Source organism: Citrus clementina, unplaced genomic scaffold (assembly GCF_000493195.1).
Source record: "Citrus clementina cultivar Clemenules unplaced genomic scaffold, Citrus_clementina_v1.0 scaffold_7, whole genome shotgun sequence".
Classification (NCBI taxonomy): domain Eukaryota; kingdom Viridiplantae; phylum Streptophyta; class Magnoliopsida; order Sapindales; family Rutaceae; genus Citrus; species Citrus x clementina.
The window spans coordinates 528,430-547,372 of NW_006262075.1; the positions used below are offsets into that span (position 1 = coordinate 528,430).

Genomic DNA, 18,943 nt, shown 5'->3' on the forward strand with positions numbered 1-18,943 from the left:
GATCTGGAAGACTAACAACACAACTCTAGATGGCAATTAAGTATTATAGATTCATGTATACTTCCACATCTTTTGTTATTGGTTATTGATGACACAATATAAATATTTCTTAATTATAAGTGATGGTTTTTACCAAAGGAATTTCTTGTTCCAATATCATTTTCATGCCTTCAATAGTCAGATTTGGTTGTTGAGCACCACAGCCATCTCTTCTCTTTCTAACAGTTTATTCACTATCTTTATCAGGAACATCAATCTCTCCATCACCTTTACACATAGTTATCTTTGTGCAGGATCCAAAATCTTTCTAAGTCTATTCTTAGAATTCCTTATTTTCAAGGCTTGCCAAAACTTATGGTCCTCCTGCTTAGATTACAATGAGATCACACACGAATAAGTTAATAATGGAAGAGCATACAAAACAAAAAGGAGACAATAATCCTCCAAAAAGGAAATTTTAGCGACTTCATTTAGATAATATTATGAATTTCCTGATGCAAGTAAAGAACCGAGAAGGAAATTTTCAATAATTACTCATGAATGATAATATAACCTATGGTAACTTACTATCAGTATTCTTAAGGAAGATCCCAGATAAATAATGAAAAAGTTCAAACCAAAATCAAATGTAGTACCTATCTAAAAACCATAACAAAGTGGAATGTTACCTCATCAGTAAGAATTTTCAAGCAATTGAAGCCAATAGACCGCATGATAATGACAACGGTCTTCATAAACCCAATGTGAAACATGGTTTAACAAGCCCCAAGTGACTAAAATGGCAAGTCTCACAAATCATCCTTCTATCAGTCCGACCAAGCGGAAGATCGCATAAACCACTTGGCTTTGGCTTTCATTTCTCTTGCATGTCATTGTGCTTGATCTCTACCTCCGAATTTGCCTCTAAATACACCAACAACAATTATTATCATAGAAAGCATGGAAGAGTCAGTTTAAAAGATAAACTGTAGTCTCAGTAGATGCGACTAAAAATATCCTCCTTTCAGTTTACTTTCTTTGTTTCATGTACCAATTCACTAATCAACCAAACATTCTTTTTATCTATTTCCATGTGCTAATTCACTGGTCAACCCAACATTAAGTGAAATCAAGTATTTAGCAAATACTTAGACTTTAAAAATTGTTATTATATCTCTTTATCGTTTTAAGTGATAATCAATGGTTCATTTGTAGTTTATGTGAAAGTTTTGTTTTTTTAATAGGTTTTTATTTGGGAGTATTAAAAAGATTGATAAAATTGTGGTAGTTTTGTAATGTCTAGCTCAATTTCTTCTATAATTAAAATGATTTTAGCTTAGGGGGTTATCGATGGCAAATGACTGCCATTAGTAGGAAGCTTTCTAAAGCTTTGGTCTGCAGATATTGTCAATGAGACCAAATTCGACATGGATACGGATACCCACCTTTGCACTTGGTGGTGTTTCTTGATTGCCAAGAAAAAACTCAATACGAGTCCCTTCTGTTGGAACCGCACATTTGGGCCAACTCCAACGGGCACTTTATTGGGCCAAGTTGCACAACGCAATTAATAGTTGGGCCAATTCGCACAAAACTGCCGCTGTGATCAACCGCTTGTCACTTGTAGAATGACAGCCTTTTCAACCAAGAACCTTCTAAGCCGCGGAAACCGTCAACTCATAGCAAATCGACAACTAGAAAATTCGCGACCACGCGCTTTTGGATTTCTTTCCTGTCCCCTTCCTAATTCAATTCTATAACCATCGTTTATCACCCCAATTCACCAAACATTCTCAAACTGAGAGAAACCAGATGGCTTCAATTTACAGCTGCAAGGAGTGCGGGACAAATTTGAACCTGAACACGAGCCACCTTTATCCGGCCACCGTCTACTTCCCGGCGGGCAACAAGGGCACTTTATCTTTTGCGATGATCGATAGCACCAAGTTCAGGCTCGAGAAAGAGGACAAGATCAGGCCATTTTTTGAGACTTTAGATTACTGGGGCATTCAAAGAAAGAGGACAAAGATTAAATGCAATAACTGTGGCGCTCTTCTTGGTTATATTTACGACGATGGGCCTCCGGCTGTTGATACCCCTGGCCAGTTTCATTTTGGACCCAGTCAAGTTATTCCAAGATATCCCAGATACCGGTTGAAGACCAAGGCTCTTCGTATCTCGACAGAGACTTGAACTGTTTGGTCCTCTGTTTATTTGATTGTCTTTGTTCTTAGGTTGTATAATTGATGGGGTTTTGGTCATTTTCATGTTCTTGTAAATATGTTGATTATTGATAGAAGGGTTGTTTTTAACTACTCAAATCGTTCTGGATTCTTGTTTATTGTGTTCAATATGTGCTTCGGTGTATCTGTAATGGATGTACGCTAAATTGAATTTGGTTTAAGAAGTTCTTTCATATCTTCTGTTTATTTTTAATGTTTTTCTTTCGGGCCTGCAAATTGCAAGCTGTTCTATTAGGGTATTAGAATAGATTTATGCTTCAAATCCGCTTGGGATTTTTAAAAACAAAATAAAACCCTGCTAATTTGTTTAAGGTGATTCTTGTGTGTGAAATTTACCATGAAAATGAAAATGATCAAAGCTTATTAATCAAGTCTAGGAACCAAGTACTCGCATCCATTGCCAATCTGGATTCTTGGATGGTTAAACCTATTTTATCCAATTGCTTTCTGGGTTTTGGTTTCTGTTGGATGAACTGGACTTCCTTTCCTTTTGAAAAAAAAAATGAAATTACTTTGTCCCGATCGCATTAGATTGACTTGTAAATGTTGGTTTGGATGAACATTTCTTGGAAATCGAGAGTCAGTCAATTCAAAACCTGTAAAATTTTATTGATAGTGGACAAAGTTTATCCATTTCCTTTTTTTTTTTTTTTGAAGAAAAGAGTATTTATCCTTTATGGGAACCAGCTAGTGCATCCGTAGACTCTCATGTTAATTGATGGTTAAACTTATGAAAGTCAACTTGTATTCCAAGCCTTATTCTATTCTTGCTTTGAACTCAATTGGTTAACGTTTGTTAGATTTTTCTTGGCACTGGAAGCATTGGAGTTTTCACATTATGGAATTTAGTTGTTGCGTGTGCTTAGTCTTTTTTAACTCTACATTTTGGTGAACATCTATGGATTCTCCCAAGCAAAGAACTGCCACTTATAACATAATTTCTTAGACTCGTTTAAACCATCGGAGTTTTTTTTTTAATGTATTAAATTATTTGATATCCGAAAATCAAAGTGAGTCCTGACTAACTCATATTTAAGTCAGGTATGACCACTATGACGACAAAATTCTCCCAACAAATATTTAACACAGCTGCATTCTCAAATTTCGAACTGAGGACCTTAATTAAGATAAAACAATCGCATGCTAACTGATTTACGCACTTTTTGGTACTGTCGGAGCTACTTTGATTAACCGTATTGAATGATAATCCAGAAAATTAATTGCAAAGCATTAGTTATTCTATGTTTCATTGATAGGTGTTCTTTTTTGAAATAAATGTATCTGATTTTCGAGATTTCCTTGTCAATTGGTTATAATTATCATTGTAAAGTACATTTCTACGGAAAGTTTGGTTGTAGAAGTGTTTAAATTGTGGCCTATATGGTCTGCAAACAGTTAGCCAGTAGGCAGCACCTTGTTTATGAGATCAGAATTGATTTTCAGGTTCATAGAATGCGCTTTAATCATTTAAGCACTTTACTTGGACGCCAAAACTTTTTTCGGAAGTAGATACCAATTATGCCCTCACAATTTTTTTTTTTTAATTGGAGCACTGTTATCAAATTTGACAATTAAATCATTAAGTGCACATCTAGATACTTAATTATAAATTAGAATAAATGAATGAGTTTGATTTCTTGGCATTACAAGTTAATAGAATTCTCGAATTACCACGGAAGTGAATATATGCTGGAAAGGAAACAAATGCAAAGATAAAACAGAAAGGGAAAAAAAAAAAAAAAAAAAAAAACAGATCGAAATGGATTATTTTCATGTTCGCGTAGATGAGTTGATTATTGATAAGACGATTGCGTTTTTAATTTCTTAAAACTACTTATGGGTTCCCGTTCTAGTGTCCTTCTTCTTCACTTGATTTGGACAAAGTCAATATGTGCTTTTTGTGTTTACGAGTCAACAAATTTTAGACCTCGGTCTACTTTAAGAATCCTGCATCTATTCATGGTGATGATTTTGGAGCGAAATTTACTTTCTTTTTTCTTTCTTTATAATATGCTAAAACAACAAGTTGCATTTAATTATTAATCCAGTCTGGGAACCAACTAACGCACCCTTGGACTTATCTGGGTCATTATATGAATAAACTTATTTTATTCTTTTGAACTAAGACTCTCTTTTAATTGGATGCTCTATGCGCCAATCCGTCAAGCCTTGTAAAAGTTTATTTAGAGTATCTTTGGCATTGAAAGTAATTGGAGTTAATGAATCCGCGTCTTCAATATGCGCTCTTGGTACTTCTTGAAAATTTAGCTTACATATCTGCCAGTCAAAATCTGCTAGACAAGCTCTTCGCTTGCCAAGAAGCCACCAGGCTCAGCATTCCATAGTTGAAAGGTAGGTTTGATTATTAGCTCTTGAAGGGTTTGCTTTATAGTAGTCTCTACATAATATTAATCTTTATTTCTCCTGTTATATTGTGATGATCTGAAGCTGTATAGTGCTTGCTAAATTGGCAGAAGAATCCTGTGAGAATGAAGCAAATAAACAAGGAAAAGGAAAGTGTTGATTCAAAGACAAAAAAGGTACTTCCACCCCCGCCACCTCCACCACTGCCACTTGAAAAATTCTGGGTGAGGAAGGCTACTCCAGAGAGTATAACAAAGCAAGAGATTGCCAGGTTTTGGAGGCAGAAACGGATTGATGAAGAGGATCATCTCCTTGCTGCTATTAAAGCTGCAGCTCGTATCAGGGCCCATAATCTCTCGGTAAGAGCTTATGCTGCACATGTGATGTGATTAAAAAAATTAAAAAAATAAAATACTTGTGCCGCTCATAACAATTTTAGGATCGCAGTGTCACATTCACAACATAATTTTATTCATATGAAGAGAAGTCAGCAGAGAGAGGACGTGACTTAGTCGTGCATATAGCTTGTATTAATTGATGTGTACCCTAGTCAAATAACATTTTAATTGCCAGGTAGCTGGAGGTCCTTTTGGGATCACAGTTACCGGAACTTGACTAGGGGAAAGAAGCACTGAAAGGTTTCTCGTGAAGCAATCTGTTGGAGGGATGATTTCACAACCTTTTGTGCACTTCAAATCCCAGTTACTTCCCAGTGTTAAATTACTGCTACTTGATGGCCCATTTAAGCATATAATAGACACCAAAATTAGCCCATAGCGAATTCTTGTATGCTTGATCATTTGAATTCTGACGCTTGTCAGAAAATGATGTATAGGAGGAAGACTATAAGCTGTTTGAAGAATCCTTAAAGTATGATGATGATGGAACCACTGAGGAAGTTGTCCCTGATGCCAACAATAGCAAGGAAAGCAAGAACAATGAAGTTCGCGTTGGAATTAAGGACTGGTTAGTTGAATTTCTATATTCACGAAATTTGATACACCAGAATTCTTGTGAATTGGAGACTGTGCTGTTAAGTTTAAACTGACATACTTTTAACCAACATGAGCAGGTGGACAAAGAGCAAGTATGCATACTTGAACCAACCGGCTATTGGGTCAACGGATACTCCCAAGAAAAGAACTTCAACTTACACACCCAATTGCTTCACTTATAAGCCAGTTCCCCTGCATTCGGCATCTCTTGGAGTCTTTTAGACTAGCGGTGCGGCTGTTGAATTTAAATTTCTTCGGATTGTGTTATTTTATACTGTGATATAAGATTGCAATGCTTCATTTGTTGTATGTTTCAGCGAGAGTTGTTGTTCTGTTTCATAAGTGTGCTTGCACACGTGTAAGTTGTTGTTCTGTTTAAGAATATTTTCTCTGCAGGTTTGGTCGTGTCGAGGTATTAAACTGCTAGTCCTATTTTCCTTCTTGTGCATTCTAACAGCAATAAAAGTGTCTGCTTTTGTTATTTTAATCTAAACAGAAGCATTTATTCATTACCTACTAATATGTATTAGTTATTAATTAATAATGCCTTCTAATAATGGACGTTTAGCCATTGGTTCTCCATTATCACAAAAGAAGAATATAACACAAAATAAACAACATTTTAAAAAAAAAATCCCACTTGACCAACTAACTACTTGTTTAATTGTACTTAAAAAGAATCAAACATACATCATTATTTTATTGAAGTCACCCGTCGAACGGGGGTACTGCTAAATCATATTATTTACGTTAGCACACATTGACCGGTTATCTTAGCAATTTATTTTTTTCAAAAGGGCATAACATGAATAGAAATTAAATTCATTCCTCTCAAAATCTTAGCTCAATATGAATGAAAATTAAACTCCCTCAGTCATTCATATGTACAAGTTCATTCCCATATTCATCGAAAATTCAGAAACAAAAATCAAAATTTAAAACACAACCCTACCGTATGAATGAATATTCTTAATAATTAAAATAATTTTATTAGAATTTTTATGTGAATTACCTTCTATTTCAGCTCTTTTTACATATATATGTGTGTGTATTAAACATTTGCTTAATGCTCTATTTTCTTTATTTTTAAGGTGAAAAAGAAAAACATATTTTGAATTCGATATTTGGAAAATCGTTAGTTCTTTTTTTTTTTAATAAATGATGAGGAGTAAACGGGGACAGAATTGTAAATACAAATAAACTGAAATACAGAAAATGCTCTTGAAATGCAGCCGCGTAAGACAAATTCTCATATTCGCCGATTCGCGAAAACTTCTTCATTTTGGTTTTATTTTTTGCATTGAAAAACAGCAAAAGGCCCCAACTCCAATCTCCTCAACGCATCTGACATCACGTCAAAGAAAAGGGGGAAAAAAAAAAACGCGTACGTAACAGACAACGTGCTCACAAACTCATTTCTTATACGAAGCCTTTAACGGTTGCACTTCCGTCCAGATCTCGCTCTTTAATTTCTAGGTTTTGCGGATCGGATTTGAATTTTTTTTCACTAGTTTTGGAATCTCGATAGTGGAATCGGAGAACCAATGGCGAAACCGAGGTATTCGCGATTCCCGACGCGAAAATCGTCGTCTTCGACTTTGATCTTGACATTGCTGATCATGTTCACGTTCGCGATTTTGATTCTTCTCGCGTTCGGGATCCTATCCATGCCGAGCAGTTCCGGCGATTCGCGGAAAGCCAACGATCTCAGCTCCATTGTACGCAAGTCTATGGAGAGGTCTCTTTTTGTAATTTATGCTTAATTCTTCGAGGATAATTTCGTAATTTATGCTGACTTGTTTTGTTTCTTTCTTTCTTTGTAGAAGTGAAGGAGATGAAGGGAGAGCAGAGCAATGGGTTGAGGTGATCTCTTGGGAGCCTCGAGCTTTTGTTTATCATAATTTCTTGGTGAGTTCTTTTCTTTTTTTTTGGTTATTTTGATTTTCTACAATTGAGCTTAGAAATGCTAATAATTTTGACCCTTTGATGTGATTCTCCCTCTTCATTCTCATTCAGTCATGTCGATTTTTAGAATGAAATCCATTAAGCCTTGCGTCTTATTTTGACTTTTGAGAAACTTGGCGGTTGTTTGTGATTTCAGCTGGCATTATTGATTGATTACGCTTCTTGAAAGTAAATCTGATCTACTATTGATTGTTATGAATTATATTGAAGTATCTGTCACAAGAACAGCAGTACAATTGGCTACTTGGCTTGGGTGTTTTGTTTGTATGCATGTGTGGATAACAAACTTGGGATCTTGGGCTCAATTTCATTTGATTTGATTTGCTCACATACTGAATTTGATCACCTTTTCTGCGCAGAGCAAGGAGGAGTGCGAGTACCTAATCAATCTTGCCACACCTCATATGAGAAAGTCGACTGTTGTTGATAGTGATACTGGCAAGAGCAAAGATAGCAGGTGTGTATAATTTAAATTAAATCTGGATGTTGGAATTTTTCTGACTTCCTTTCTGCCTCGCAGTTATGTATCTTCTACCTTGTAAAACAAGCATTTGATATATCACTAAATATACAGGGTTCGGACAAGTTCTGGAACATTTCTTGCTAGAGGACGAGACAAAATTATTAGAGATATTGAGAAAAGGATTGCAGATTTCACTTTCTTACCTTTAGGTATGCAGTTTAAGTTTTCACTTTTCTTTTTTTATCTGCTTAAGAAATGAATTTGTTTCGTTGTTGTAAAATCCTTTTGTGCTTTTTTGCTATCATTTCCTTGATAACAGTGAGATATTCTTGGAAGGGAAGCCCCACTTAAACCCTGAGTAAGAAAACAAACTTGTTAAAAAAAAAAAAAATTCCTATTTGAGGTTCGGGGGGTTCACCATCGGGGCTAGCATCATTTCACTTTACTTAATGCACCTTCTCCATTACAGTCCATTGTCAAGTTCTATAAATATGCTCCACTTTTATATTCGAGGTTTAGTGTCTATTTGTTATTTGGGGCCACAAATTACGTTGGCTGATGCTTGAGCTGACAATGTACATATAGAGAATGGAGAAGGACTTCAAGTTCTCCATTATGAAGCTGGACAAAAATATGAGCCTCACTTTGACTATTTCATGGATGAGTTCAACACCAAGAATGGGGGGCAACGCATGGCTACGGTGCTAATGTACCTGTAAGTGATATAGTTATCTGCATTTCTTGGAGTGTATTATTTGTAAGTCCATAATTGTTCTTCTGATGATTTTCTTACTTTTAAATCATACAGCTCAGACGTTGAAGAAGGAGGTGAGACAGTATTTCCTAATGCCCAAGGGAACATCAGTGCTGTGCCTTGGTGGAATGAATTATCTGAATGTGGAAAGACAGGACTTTCTATTAAACCAAAAATGGGTGATGCATTGCTTTTCTGGAGCATGAAGCCCGATGCCTCTTTAGATCCTTCTAGTTTGCATGGTTAGTTGGAGTTATCAATTACATGCTTGTCAAGGTGTTCAGTTCAAGTTCAGTAATATGCTTATGGACATGAATTAATATTTATTGAATGAAGAGAAAAATCCCATTAACTTTTTTGCTGAATTGATCAAAATGATCCTAGGAAAGTTGTACCCGAGTTCATTCTACACAAGACATTATGATCTGATGAGTTTGTTGTCTGTCTTACACCAGGAGGTTGCCCTGTGATTAAAGGCAATAAGTGGTCATCTACAAAATGGATACGTGTGAATGAGTATAAGGTTTGAACTACAGGCTTAAAGGTAATTGTTGTCTATCTTATTCACTACTTTGCCAATGATTGTGGACTAGTTGTCATAAACAGCATCTGACTATAGTTGCTGACTACAGAATGAACTCATTGATGTCTATACAATCTTGTTCTTTTAGACATTTTGTATTTGATATACTTTGCTTCTTGTATCTAAATACCTGCCACTGAGCTTTATATTATCCACGTCTGCATTTTTAAATGAGATACCCATTTTTAAAAGAGTTACCCATTTGAATTGGATAGGATAGAATATGGCTGTGTGAATAGGTATATTAGAGGTTTTATGCTATGCACCCTGATATTGAGAGGAATTTCCTTAAAACATTCGTGATGGCCAAACTAGGATAATAGAATGTTCTGCATATTGGTGTGGTTGCATGTTCTTTGAATTTATACTAGTTGAGCAGCTCAATCTTTCACTTCTTACTTTTCAACTACAATGCCCTCTTATCTAATTTTCTTTTTCCTTTTTGACAGCTTTTAGTTTCTGAGTTCTCACATCATTGAAGCAAATTTGTAAAGTCTCAGCAAAAGCTCCAACGAGAATTGGGCTTCAATTATTAAAAAGATGACGTCCTTCTGCCCCTGCTAACTTATTTTTGTTTTATTAAGTTGAGAGCCCTCACGTATTGCCGCCCACATAGAATAAAACTTTGGAAATTTACAAGTATTCCAGGTGTCAAAAGATTTAGGACATTTTAGTTGCTGTTGAGCTAAATGTGTGCTTTGATGTAAAATCGACATTTTGTGTTTGTTTAATATGGCATATGGTTCTTTTATTATTTAGTTTCTTGTCTTAGCTCTCTCTTTTTCTTCTGTTTTATTTGTTTGGTAGTCAATTATCCTCGTCACCAATGTGGGAATTAGGGTTTTAAATTCAGAATTCAAGAGTTAGAAAAGTTTAGAACTTCTTTTTCTTTTCCCGATTAAAAAAAAAAAAAAGAACTAGAACATTGAATTGCTGATGTTTACGAGCGCTGAAATTATCATCATATGGAACTTGATTTGTTTCTGCCAGTTTGAATCGGACTGGTTGACAGATGCATTCTGGTTTAATCTTGAGAGTCCAGCTCTTTAAGGGCATTGTACCCTAAGGCAAAAAAGCCGGACACCAGTGTGAAAATTGCCATTTGGGCCTTTGGCCCATAGCATACCGTCTGGTCTAGTGTTTAATGCCGAAAACCCGCCTGGGCTACGAGGTGATCCGGCCGCCCTGACGTGCATACATATTTTATCTGGAATTCTCCCTTTTATTTGTGTTTTTCCCCTTCTCTGCCTGGGTAAACTAACGAAAAGGCCGAGATGACCGTTATTAAAAAATAAAAAAAAATACAAAACTCAATTTTAACCAACCATTAAACCAAAAAAAAAAATTCTGTCCATTTTCGTAGTTCCATACAGATAAAAAGACATCATATAAGACCGTATACTACAATAATTCCTATAAATTAGGAATCAGTATATCGTAGATTGTTTCTATTACATCACACTTTTAAAATCCATTAGCCTTACTGTGTTCTTCGGTTGACGCCACGGAAAAAATAAATTGACAATCAAGATCAATGTGGAAATTAACAAAAATTTCAATAATTATTCTCTTATTGCGGGAAATTCATGTCTAGGGCGTGTCCTATTGTTTATCAAAGCTCTCGATATAAAAATGTAATTCAAAATGACTGCAAAAAACAGAAATTTCTAAACTTAGTTCCGTAATTTATTCATGGACGTCGGCTGAATCTGCTACAGCGTTAAAGCAATGAAGAAGTAGACCCCGGTTGAAGAGCACCAGTTGGTTCTTGCGGAATCATTGTCTCACATTGATCAAGTTTCTTATGACATATTGCAGTATGCCTCCATGATCAAAGTAAGCCAATTCCACCTACATTTTGTAGTGATGAAAGATTCAATAGAAGGTGGCAATAAATTAAGCTCAAGATTGAAATAAGAGCCCCCCATGGCCCATGAGATGAGAGAAGCACAATGAAATGGATGTTATTACCTCTGTATCAAATCTTATAACGCATGTGAATGACTTGCCACTGTCTGTGACCACTCTGACATCCTGACCAGGTCTAATTTCACTCACACTGCTTGGAAGGTCAATGGTGTAGCGTTCATGGCCAGTCAACCCATGAGTCTCGGCATCCTCACCAGGCTTGAAACACAACGGGATTATGCCCATACCCACCAAATTACTACGGTGAATTCGCTCAAAGCTTTTTGCAATCACCGCTTTCACACCCTGAGTCCAATTAAAATTTAAGCAATTTTCACAAGACTGAAAAGTTTATTAACCTGAACAAAAATCAGACATTATACAAGGATTTACCAGCAACATTGGACCCTTAGCAGCCCAATCACGAGAACTTCCACTGCCATACTCAGCACCAGCTAAAATAACAGTATCGTGCCCCTCATTCTTGTACCTCTGTTAAGAAAATGAAAAAGGAATATAAGAACACACTATTATTGAAAAATCCGGAAACTTCTCATGAGTAGAAAGAAATTACCATAGCAGCATCAAACACAGAGAGTTTCTCCCCAGTAGGAATGTGAATTGTTTTAGGCCCAACTTCTCCATTCAACAATTTGTTTACAAGCCGAATATTGGCAAATGTACCCCTTGCCATAATCTCATCATTACCACGACGACTTCCATAAGAGTTGAAATCTCTTCTATCAACCCCACGTTCCATAAGATATTTGGCTGCAGGACTATCTTTGTGGATACTACCAGCTGGTGAGATGTGATCGGTTGTAATACTATCTCCAAAGTTGAGTAAGCAGTAAGCCCCCTTCACTCCATGGGGGCCTGGAGGAGACATGGTCATGCCTTTAAAGTATGGTGGCTCATGTATATAAGTTGATTTTGGGTCCCATGCATAGAGAGTGCCAGAAGGGACAGATAATTGATTCCACATGGGATTCCCTTTGGTGATTGCTTCGTATGTGGCCTTAAACATATCAGGCAGAACACTTTTTTGTACGACCTGAAAGATAAGTGACGAAAAGAAAAATTAAATATCCAGTTATTTGTCACTAATATTTTTAGCAGCTCAAAATGACACTAAAGCTGGATGAGTTGCTCACATGCGCTACTTCTTCACTGGATGGCCAGATGTCCCTGAGAAAGATCTTCTTTCCATCTTTCCCCACCCCAACAGGTTCTGTTTCAAAATCAATATTGACCTGCGACGTTGGTTCTTATGAGACACACTTGCCACTGAAGTTGCATATCCGGAAGGATGCTTAAAAAGATTAAATTTGCATATTCTACCAGCACTAACATGGAAAAAGTCAAGAGAAGCATCAAAATGTTGGATTGAAAGTTTCAGAGTGTTCTATAGCTTTTCTGAAGAAAAGTTACGTACACTGCCAGCCAGAGCATATGCAACTACAAGAGGAGGTGAAGCAAGATAATTAGCCCTTGTTAGAGGATGCACACGACCCTCAAAATTCCTATTTCCAGACAAAACAGCTGCCGCGACAATATCTGGGAAGTTCAGAGAAGATTAGGAAACATGATCTTCTAGCAGTATTCTTAAGAGAAGCATCCAAAAGGCACTGCTTCCATCAAGAAATTTACCATTTTCAGTAATAGCTGCTGCTACTGCATCATCAATATCTCCAGAGTTCCCAATGCAAGTGGTGCATCCATACCCAACTATATGGAACCCTAAGTGATTCAAATATTTCTGCAAGCCACTGCAAAGGCAATTGTTTGACTCAGGAATATGTCAAAAATTTGAAACAAATAATGGAAGAAAATATTGCAGATTCTTATAAAGCACCTGTTCTGCAAATACTTGGTTACAACCCCAGATCCTGGAGCAAGGCTTGTTTTAATCCATGGTTTGACCTGTCAAAAGATATATCATAATTGATATACACAAACAAGGGAATGGAAACATTTTCCCATCACAATCCAGGCTCATCTACCAGGACATCATTATAGCTCTCAAGATCATATTTCCTAATTAATCTCGCAAACAATCCAGTGGACATTGCTACATCTCTAGAGATCACATTTCCTGATTGATCTTGCTTAATAATTTGTCTTAAGTTTTTAATTATTCAGTCAGGAAAATCCATACAGGCTGATAGAAAAATGAAGAAAGAAAAAGACATCTAACCTCCAATCCCAATTCACATGCTTTCTTTGCAACCAATGCAGCTCCAAGCATAACACTTGGATTTGAGGTATTTGTGCAACTGGTGATAGCTGCTATGACAACATCTCCATGCCTAAGTTGTGCTGGAGTCCCATGAAAATTGAACTCTGCAACCTTACTCTGATATTCCTTGGGTATAGCGAATCCCTGGAATATGATGTGTGAAAAGTTAGTATCTAGAGAGAAAGAGAAAGGTGATTATGCTGATTATTTGAGAAAACATTACTCAGGAGTGAAGTATCAACCCAGCACCCATGGGCCATGGACAACCATTCCCATGAAAGATGAGCAAAGTCTGGTCTAAAGTTTCTCACCTTAAATCCAACTCTGTTATCTAAGCATGCATGCCAATCTGCCTTCATTTCATTCAGAGGAACTCGATCATGCGGCCTGCAATACATGAGGTTTGAGGGGCATGCCATTTTAAAAATTGCAATACTATAGATTATGGTGAAAAGGAATTGTAGTGGTACCTCTTGGGTCCTGACACACAGGGCACCACTTCCTCAAGATTCAATTCAAGATAAGAGGAGTACACTCTCTCACTCTGAGGCTGAGATCGCAAACAATTTTAGAAGTCAAGATCTATTACTATTAGTATGTTGGTTAAGAATGTCTAGAAAAAAGAATCAAATTTAGGGAGCCTGATTCACCTCACTGTAGTCAACAAACATCTTATTGGCCCGCAAATATGATTCTATCATGGAAACCTACATTTCGGTTTGTAAGTCAGTTTATGAAAACAGACAAAGTTATAAAATAAAATCTGAACTCATGACTTACTGTGTCGTCACTTCTGCCAGTCAGTTTCAAATATTGCAGAGTAACATGATCTACAGGAAAGAAGCCCATGGTTGCACCGTACTCAGGAGACATATTGGCAATGGTAGCACGGTCAGCTAATGACAATTCACTCATGCCTTCTCCTGCATACAAGATACTAGTCAATAACTAAGTGAGTTCAAGTTAAGCACATAAAAGGACCAAGTGGTTGTATCAAAAAGCATACCATAGAATTCAACAAACATGCCAACAACTCCATGCTTCCTCAACATTTGGGTGACTGTCAGAACCAAATCAGTGGCTGTCACACCATCTCGCAATTTTCCCGATAGTTTAAAACCAACAACACCAGGCAAGACCATGCTCATAGGCTGCATAAGAAAAGCTAAAGTAAATAAATACTTCTTGGGAAGAAACTGCATAAGCACATACATCATTAAAAACGTGAGAGAAAGGGATAACGCTACAGATTAATCAACCAGAATAACAAGAGGTGATCAGTATTCCTAACCAGCTATTTAATTAATGCAACCAAGGCTTAAGCTAAACAGAAATAGCTCAACCAAAAATACAAAGGCGGTAATCCAAAACCGTATTGTCTGTTCACTGGTTGAAAAGTATGCAATGATTACATCAAATGGTGCATTGACCATAGCAATAAATAATAGCCAAAAAGTAAATATTTCTTGATTCTTGAGTATGTGATACTGCCAGATCTACAGTAAATCTCAAATTGCACAAATATCCTCCTACTAGTAAAATAGTGAAATATATATATATATATATCTGTTCAGGTCCTTGGACAATTGGATATCCATTCAAACAACCAGCCCCTTCTCTGGTCCCAAGAAATATAGATGACATTTCAAAGTAAATATTTTACCTGTCCAAGCATTGCAGCCTCTGCCTCTATACCACCAACTCCCCAGCCAGCAACGCCCAACCCATCAATCATAGTAGTATGTGAATCTGTTCCAACAACACTATCAGGATAAAGCATCCCATTTGTGTTGAAGACAACTCTGCCAAGATATTCTAGATTAACCTGTAAATAAACATCACAAAACTTAAAAAACTCATTGACAAGCAAGAAACCAGCAGACCTAAAAAAAAAGCATATTGGTTTTCCACAATAGCCAAACAAAACTCCTAAATCATGAAGTCAGAGCATAATACTATGATCCTCCAATAACGCCCGATGTTGATTACCTGGTGGACAATCCCTGATCCAGGAGGCACAACAAGCATGTTGTGGAAGGCATTAGATCCCCACTTGAGAAAGGCAAATCTCTCTTTGTTCCTTCGGAACTCAAATTCCATGTTTGCCTGCACTGCATTTTCTGACCTTGCCACATCAACCTGAACTGAGTGATCAATAACAAGATCTACAGGAACCTGCATATACAAATATTACAGCCCACATCACAAGCCAAACCAAAAATAAGTCAAAATAAAGAAATACATTCTCAAACCAAGATTTCTTTAACAATTTAGTTTTTTTTTTTTTTTTTAAAAAAGAAAGATACTCACCAATGGATTAATTTTATTAGAATCACCGCCAAGCTTGTTCATAGCATCACGCATGCATGCAAGATCAACCACAGCAGGAACACCGGTAAAATCCTAAGTCACAACTCAAACAACATTGTAACATCCACAATCACCAATAAACACAATTAGATTAAATACAGCTTTAGAAGTTTCTTTTCCATAAAATGAATTTACGAAAAAGAATCTAAATGACTTTTTACTCAAAAAAGTGCTTTCTGGAAATGCACTTGCCAAGTGCTTTTACACTCTTTAAGTACTACTTTCACAACATTCTTCTGATTATTTCAAATAAATTACTCTAGAATAGTTACCGAAGCTTAAAGCACTCCACTGTGAGTTTAGTTTACAAGTGGAGAAATACTCGGCTAGTGGAATGCAGTGATGATTTAATTTACCTGCAGTAGCACCCTAGCAGGCTTGAATGGAATTTCAACTTGCTTCGGTGAAGTAGTTTCCCAATCAATGATCTTCTCCACATCTTTACTCTTAACTTGAAACTCATCACAGTTGCGAATAGCTGACTCTAGAAGTATCTTAATCGAGTAAGGTAGCTTACCTGTAACATAAACATCAATCACATCAACGCAACTCCTCTTTTCAATTCAAAAAATATTATAAGTAAATACATAGTTAAATTGAAAAATAAAACACAGTTCGTTCGCATAATAAAATCATTTGATCTAAGTATGATATCGTTTTTATAGTACCGGATATCAATTTTCTCGAGAAACACACAGAGACGCTGCGCTGACATACAATAGAAATAAACAAACAGATAAATAAATTACTAACCGATTCGAGGATCGTTGAGAGCCGGCAAGCTGTAATACTTGCCGAATTCACCACCGTCAGGGCTCTGTAGAGTCTTCAGTATGCTCTTGAAAGGATTTTCAGTCGCTGTGAAATAACATAAAAGAGGAAAAACGCAATAAATTCAAAACCGGCCTTAAATAATAACAATAATAATAATAATCTAAAAATACAGAAGTTAACTAATAAACTTGAGTGACACGTCAATAAATGATTAGATGATTTATCATGAATTAGCAAGAACTGATTACTGTTACTAACCCATGGTGAGATGATTTTTACTTTATCAATATTCTTTGTGTTGTGTATTTGAACCACTTAAGAAATGAAATGAATGAAGAGCGGTTGGTGAAATTGAGATCTATTTTTCCTTCATATGTTAGAGAGAGAGATAGAGATTGCGTTCATTTTTGAAGAGGGAACGAGACTCGAGGGAAGAAATCAAAAGATGCGGTGGTGCATGTACCCGGTCCCGTTAAATTTTACGGGGGATATTTTATTCTTTTAGTCACTGGTGTCCAAAATAATCCTAGTAATGCTGACGTGGTCGCCCACCGTACGGTATTGATATGGTAAAATGCCTGTGATTGGTTGTTCTCCCATTTTTGGCCATATTTTTATAAAGAGTTAGATTCAGTAACCTCACCTTTTAAAAAGATGCTAGTCGTTTTGATAAGAATATAATATAAAATTAACCAAATCTTAATCATGCGTAATGATATAAGAATATAAAATGTAAAATTAATTAAATTAAATTTGACTCTTATATCATTATGTATGTACACATACATGGAGTTCAATACTGAATTTAAATTTATTTTTATATACTCATGTAAAATAGGACATTAACATAAGGGGTTTAAAGTTTTAACTCCATGAAAATTTATTTGCTGATTACTTTCTTTCAAAAAATTACAATACTCCTTTAATTTGTAATAAAATTTATTAACGTAAGCTAGGATTGCATCATTTAACACCAAAAAGGACAAAAAAAATGAAATTGTTGAAAAGTTAGTAATAGTGTGCTATTGGCTAATTGTTTGGTTTTAAAGTATATTATTGAAATTAAAACTTGATTAGTTTTGAGGTGAAGGATTAGTGCCAATTACAAGAAATCATCTTTTTAATATTTAATTTTGGGTTTGAATCTCACTACTGATGTGTGTTGAGTTAAATAAAAAAAAAATTAATTAGCTTTTCATCAGTTATATATTAGAAGGTGAAGAAACTTTTGGCTTCCAAGTTGTGCTCTCGGGTGCGTTTTGGTATCGTTTTCAGTTCGCTATTTTTCATTTTGCGAAAAGGAAAATGGATGAAGTCACATAACTTTCTTGGGGACTGGTGAGGGGCTCATTTTGGAGGGATGTGCTACAGTCTTCGAAAACACAACATTTCCATTCTTTAGAGTTTGGAAACTGAAGAACGCCATGTTAGCTTTTCGAATTTTCTTTATCTGCCAAACGTTTCCACAAATTTGACTTTGGAACCTCACTGCAATAAATTGTGGATCCTACTATCTGTTGAATATATATTAATAATAATAAAAAATAACAGTAAAAATTCGTTTAATTGTACATGTTATACAAATACAATACACATATTATTTTAATAAATAGATGGCAGCCTAATCTAATATACTTACATTTATTTATAATAATATTCTAACTAAATAAAACTTTTAATGATATATATCTTTTAAATTTTTTACGTTACATTATGCAATTCTTTAGACGCTTTATTTTTTATATTTTATTCAGTAAAATAACGTTATAAATATATTTTCTCACAATAACCTAAAAAAATATAATGCAACTATTACAAGATTTTTCATTAAATAATAAGTATCTTTTTACTTTCTCTCATTATTTATAATTTTTGAGAAAATAATTAAACACGTTTTTGTTGATTTTATCTTCGTACATAATTTTCAAAATAAGTAAGAAAAACATCAATTGAAAGAGGCGCCCTAATTTTCTCTTTTATCACATAATTTACATAATTAAATGTCACGTCACTTAATTATGCCTGGTTGCAAAAATGGATAACCAGCTTATCACATGGTACGGCTGATAATTTGCATGTCTTTTTTGTTCTCTCATAAGTCATCAGTGGACGGACATAGGCTGTAATACTAAAATTGTTTTTTTTTTCTTTGGCTAAATTTAATTAATCAGCACCTAGTGTTAGAACTCAAGCCTTACAATTGTAAGGTCTTTAGTTCGAGCCCCACAATATTTTATGGGCGTTAATTTTTTTTTTAATTTAAGTAAAAATAATTTTTTTTTAAAAATGTGAGTGGAGTAAATATC

At 35.6% G+C, this 18,943-nt stretch overlaps 4 protein-coding genes across 7 annotated transcripts; 3 read left to right on the top strand and 1 right to left on the bottom strand.

The window, feature by feature from the left end:
• The first annotated feature begins 1,618 nt into the window (after positions 1-1,618).
• Positions 1,619-2,395, top strand: LOC18037276 (uncharacterized protein At4g08330, chloroplastic). Its single transcript, XM_024180663.1, has one exon. It carries the CDS (start codon positions 1,792-1,794, stop codon positions 2,170-2,172), a length of 381 nt encoding a protein of 126 aa, XP_024036431.1. The 5' UTR covers positions 1,619-1,791; the 3' UTR covers positions 2,173-2,395.
• A 2,136-nt stretch (positions 2,396-4,531) lies between these two features.
• Positions 4,532-6,062, top strand: LOC18037289. 3 transcript variants are annotated; one of them, XM_024180820.1, is made up of 4 exons: positions 4,532-4,574; positions 4,671-4,945; positions 5,422-5,552; positions 5,659-6,062. In XM_024180820.1, the coding sequence occupies exons 2-4, from the start codon at positions 4,712-4,714 to the stop codon at positions 5,801-5,803; spliced, it is 510 nt and encodes a 169-aa protein (XP_024036588.1). In that variant the 5' UTR covers positions 4,532-4,574; positions 4,671-4,711; the 3' UTR covers positions 5,804-6,062. The 3 variants fall into 3 exon arrangements, with proteins under 3 accessions (XP_024036588.1, XP_006425360.1, XP_006425361.1); XM_006425297.2 differs by having other exon boundaries at positions 4,697-4,945; XM_006425298.2 differs by lacking the exon at positions 4,532-4,574 and having other exon boundaries at positions 4,663-4,945.
• Positions 6,063-6,773: 711 nt separating this feature from the next.
• On the top strand, positions 6,774-9,916 carry LOC18037290 (probable prolyl 4-hydroxylase 10). Its single transcript, XM_006425300.2, has 8 exons — positions 6,774-7,319; positions 7,405-7,489; positions 7,906-8,003; positions 8,121-8,218; positions 8,595-8,724; positions 8,818-9,005; positions 9,219-9,307; positions 9,796-9,916. The coding sequence occupies exons 1-7, from the start codon at positions 7,126-7,128 to the stop codon at positions 9,290-9,292; spliced, it is 867 nt and encodes a 288-aa protein (XP_006425363.1). The 5' UTR covers positions 6,774-7,125; the 3' UTR covers positions 9,293-9,307; positions 9,796-9,916.
• A 983-nt stretch (positions 9,917-10,899) lies between these two features.
• LOC18036869 (aconitate hydratase 1) lies at positions 10,900-17,109 on the bottom strand. 2 transcript variants are annotated; one of them, XM_006425303.2, is made up of 20 exons: positions 16,896-17,109; positions 16,617-16,721; positions 16,220-16,380; positions 15,804-15,896; positions 15,483-15,668; positions 15,157-15,318; positions 14,500-14,644; positions 14,274-14,416; positions 14,144-14,200; positions 13,964-14,043; positions 13,805-13,880; positions 13,452-13,637; positions 13,110-13,177; positions 12,905-13,023; positions 12,690-12,811; positions 12,409-12,507; positions 11,829-12,308; positions 11,648-11,746; positions 11,318-11,560; positions 10,900-11,197 (listed from the first exon to the last, which is right to left on the bottom strand). In XM_006425303.2, exons 1-20 carry the CDS (start codon positions 16,897-16,899, stop codon positions 11,123-11,125), a joined length of 2,703 nt encoding a protein of 900 aa, XP_006425366.1. In that variant the 5' UTR covers positions 16,900-17,109; the 3' UTR covers positions 10,900-11,122. The 2 variants fall into 2 exon arrangements, with proteins under 2 accessions (XP_006425366.1, XP_024035824.1); XM_024180056.1 differs by lacking the exons at positions 12,690-12,811; positions 12,905-13,023; positions 13,110-13,177.
• Between the last annotated feature and the right edge of the window lie 1,834 nt (positions 17,110-18,943).

Excerpts from the sequence above, each read along its gene's own strand:
- LOC18037276 (XM_024180663.1), top strand. The coding sequence starts at position 1,792 with ATGGCTTCAATTTACAGCTGCAAGGAGTGCGGGACAAATTTGAACCTG.
- LOC18037289 (XM_024180820.1), top strand. The coding sequence starts at position 4,712 with ATGAAGCAAATAAACAAGGAAAAGGAAAGTGTTGATTCAAAGACAAAA. Across the intron at positions 4,946-5,421 it reads TCAGGGCCCATAATCTCTCG|GAGGAAGACTATAAGCTGTT; the intron begins GTAAGAGCTTAT and ends AATGATGTATAG. Across the intron at positions 5,553-5,658 it reads CGCGTTGGAATTAAGGACTG|GTGGACAAAGAGCAAGTATG; the intron begins GTTAGTTGAATT and ends CAACATGAGCAG.
- LOC18037290 (XM_006425300.2), top strand. The coding sequence starts at position 7,126 with ATGGCGAAACCGAGGTATTCGCGATTCCCGACGCGAAAATCGTCGTCT. Across the intron at positions 8,004-8,120 it reads GGCAAGAGCAAAGATAGCAG|GGTTCGGACAAGTTCTGGAA; the intron begins GTGTGTATAATT and ends CTAAATATACAG. Across the intron at positions 8,725-8,817 it reads GCTACGGTGCTAATGTACCT|CTCAGACGTTGAAGAAGGAG; the intron begins GTAAGTGATATA and ends TAAATCATACAG.
- LOC18036869 (XM_006425303.2), bottom strand. Across the intron at positions 13,881-13,963 it reads TGTGTGTCAGGACCCAAGAG|GCCGCATGATCGAGTTCCTC; the intron begins GTACCACTACAA and ends CATGTATTGCAG. Across the intron at positions 13,638-13,804 it reads ATAACAGAGTTGGATTTAAG|GGATTCGCTATACCCAAGGA; the intron begins GTGAGAAACTTT and ends ATCATATTCCAG.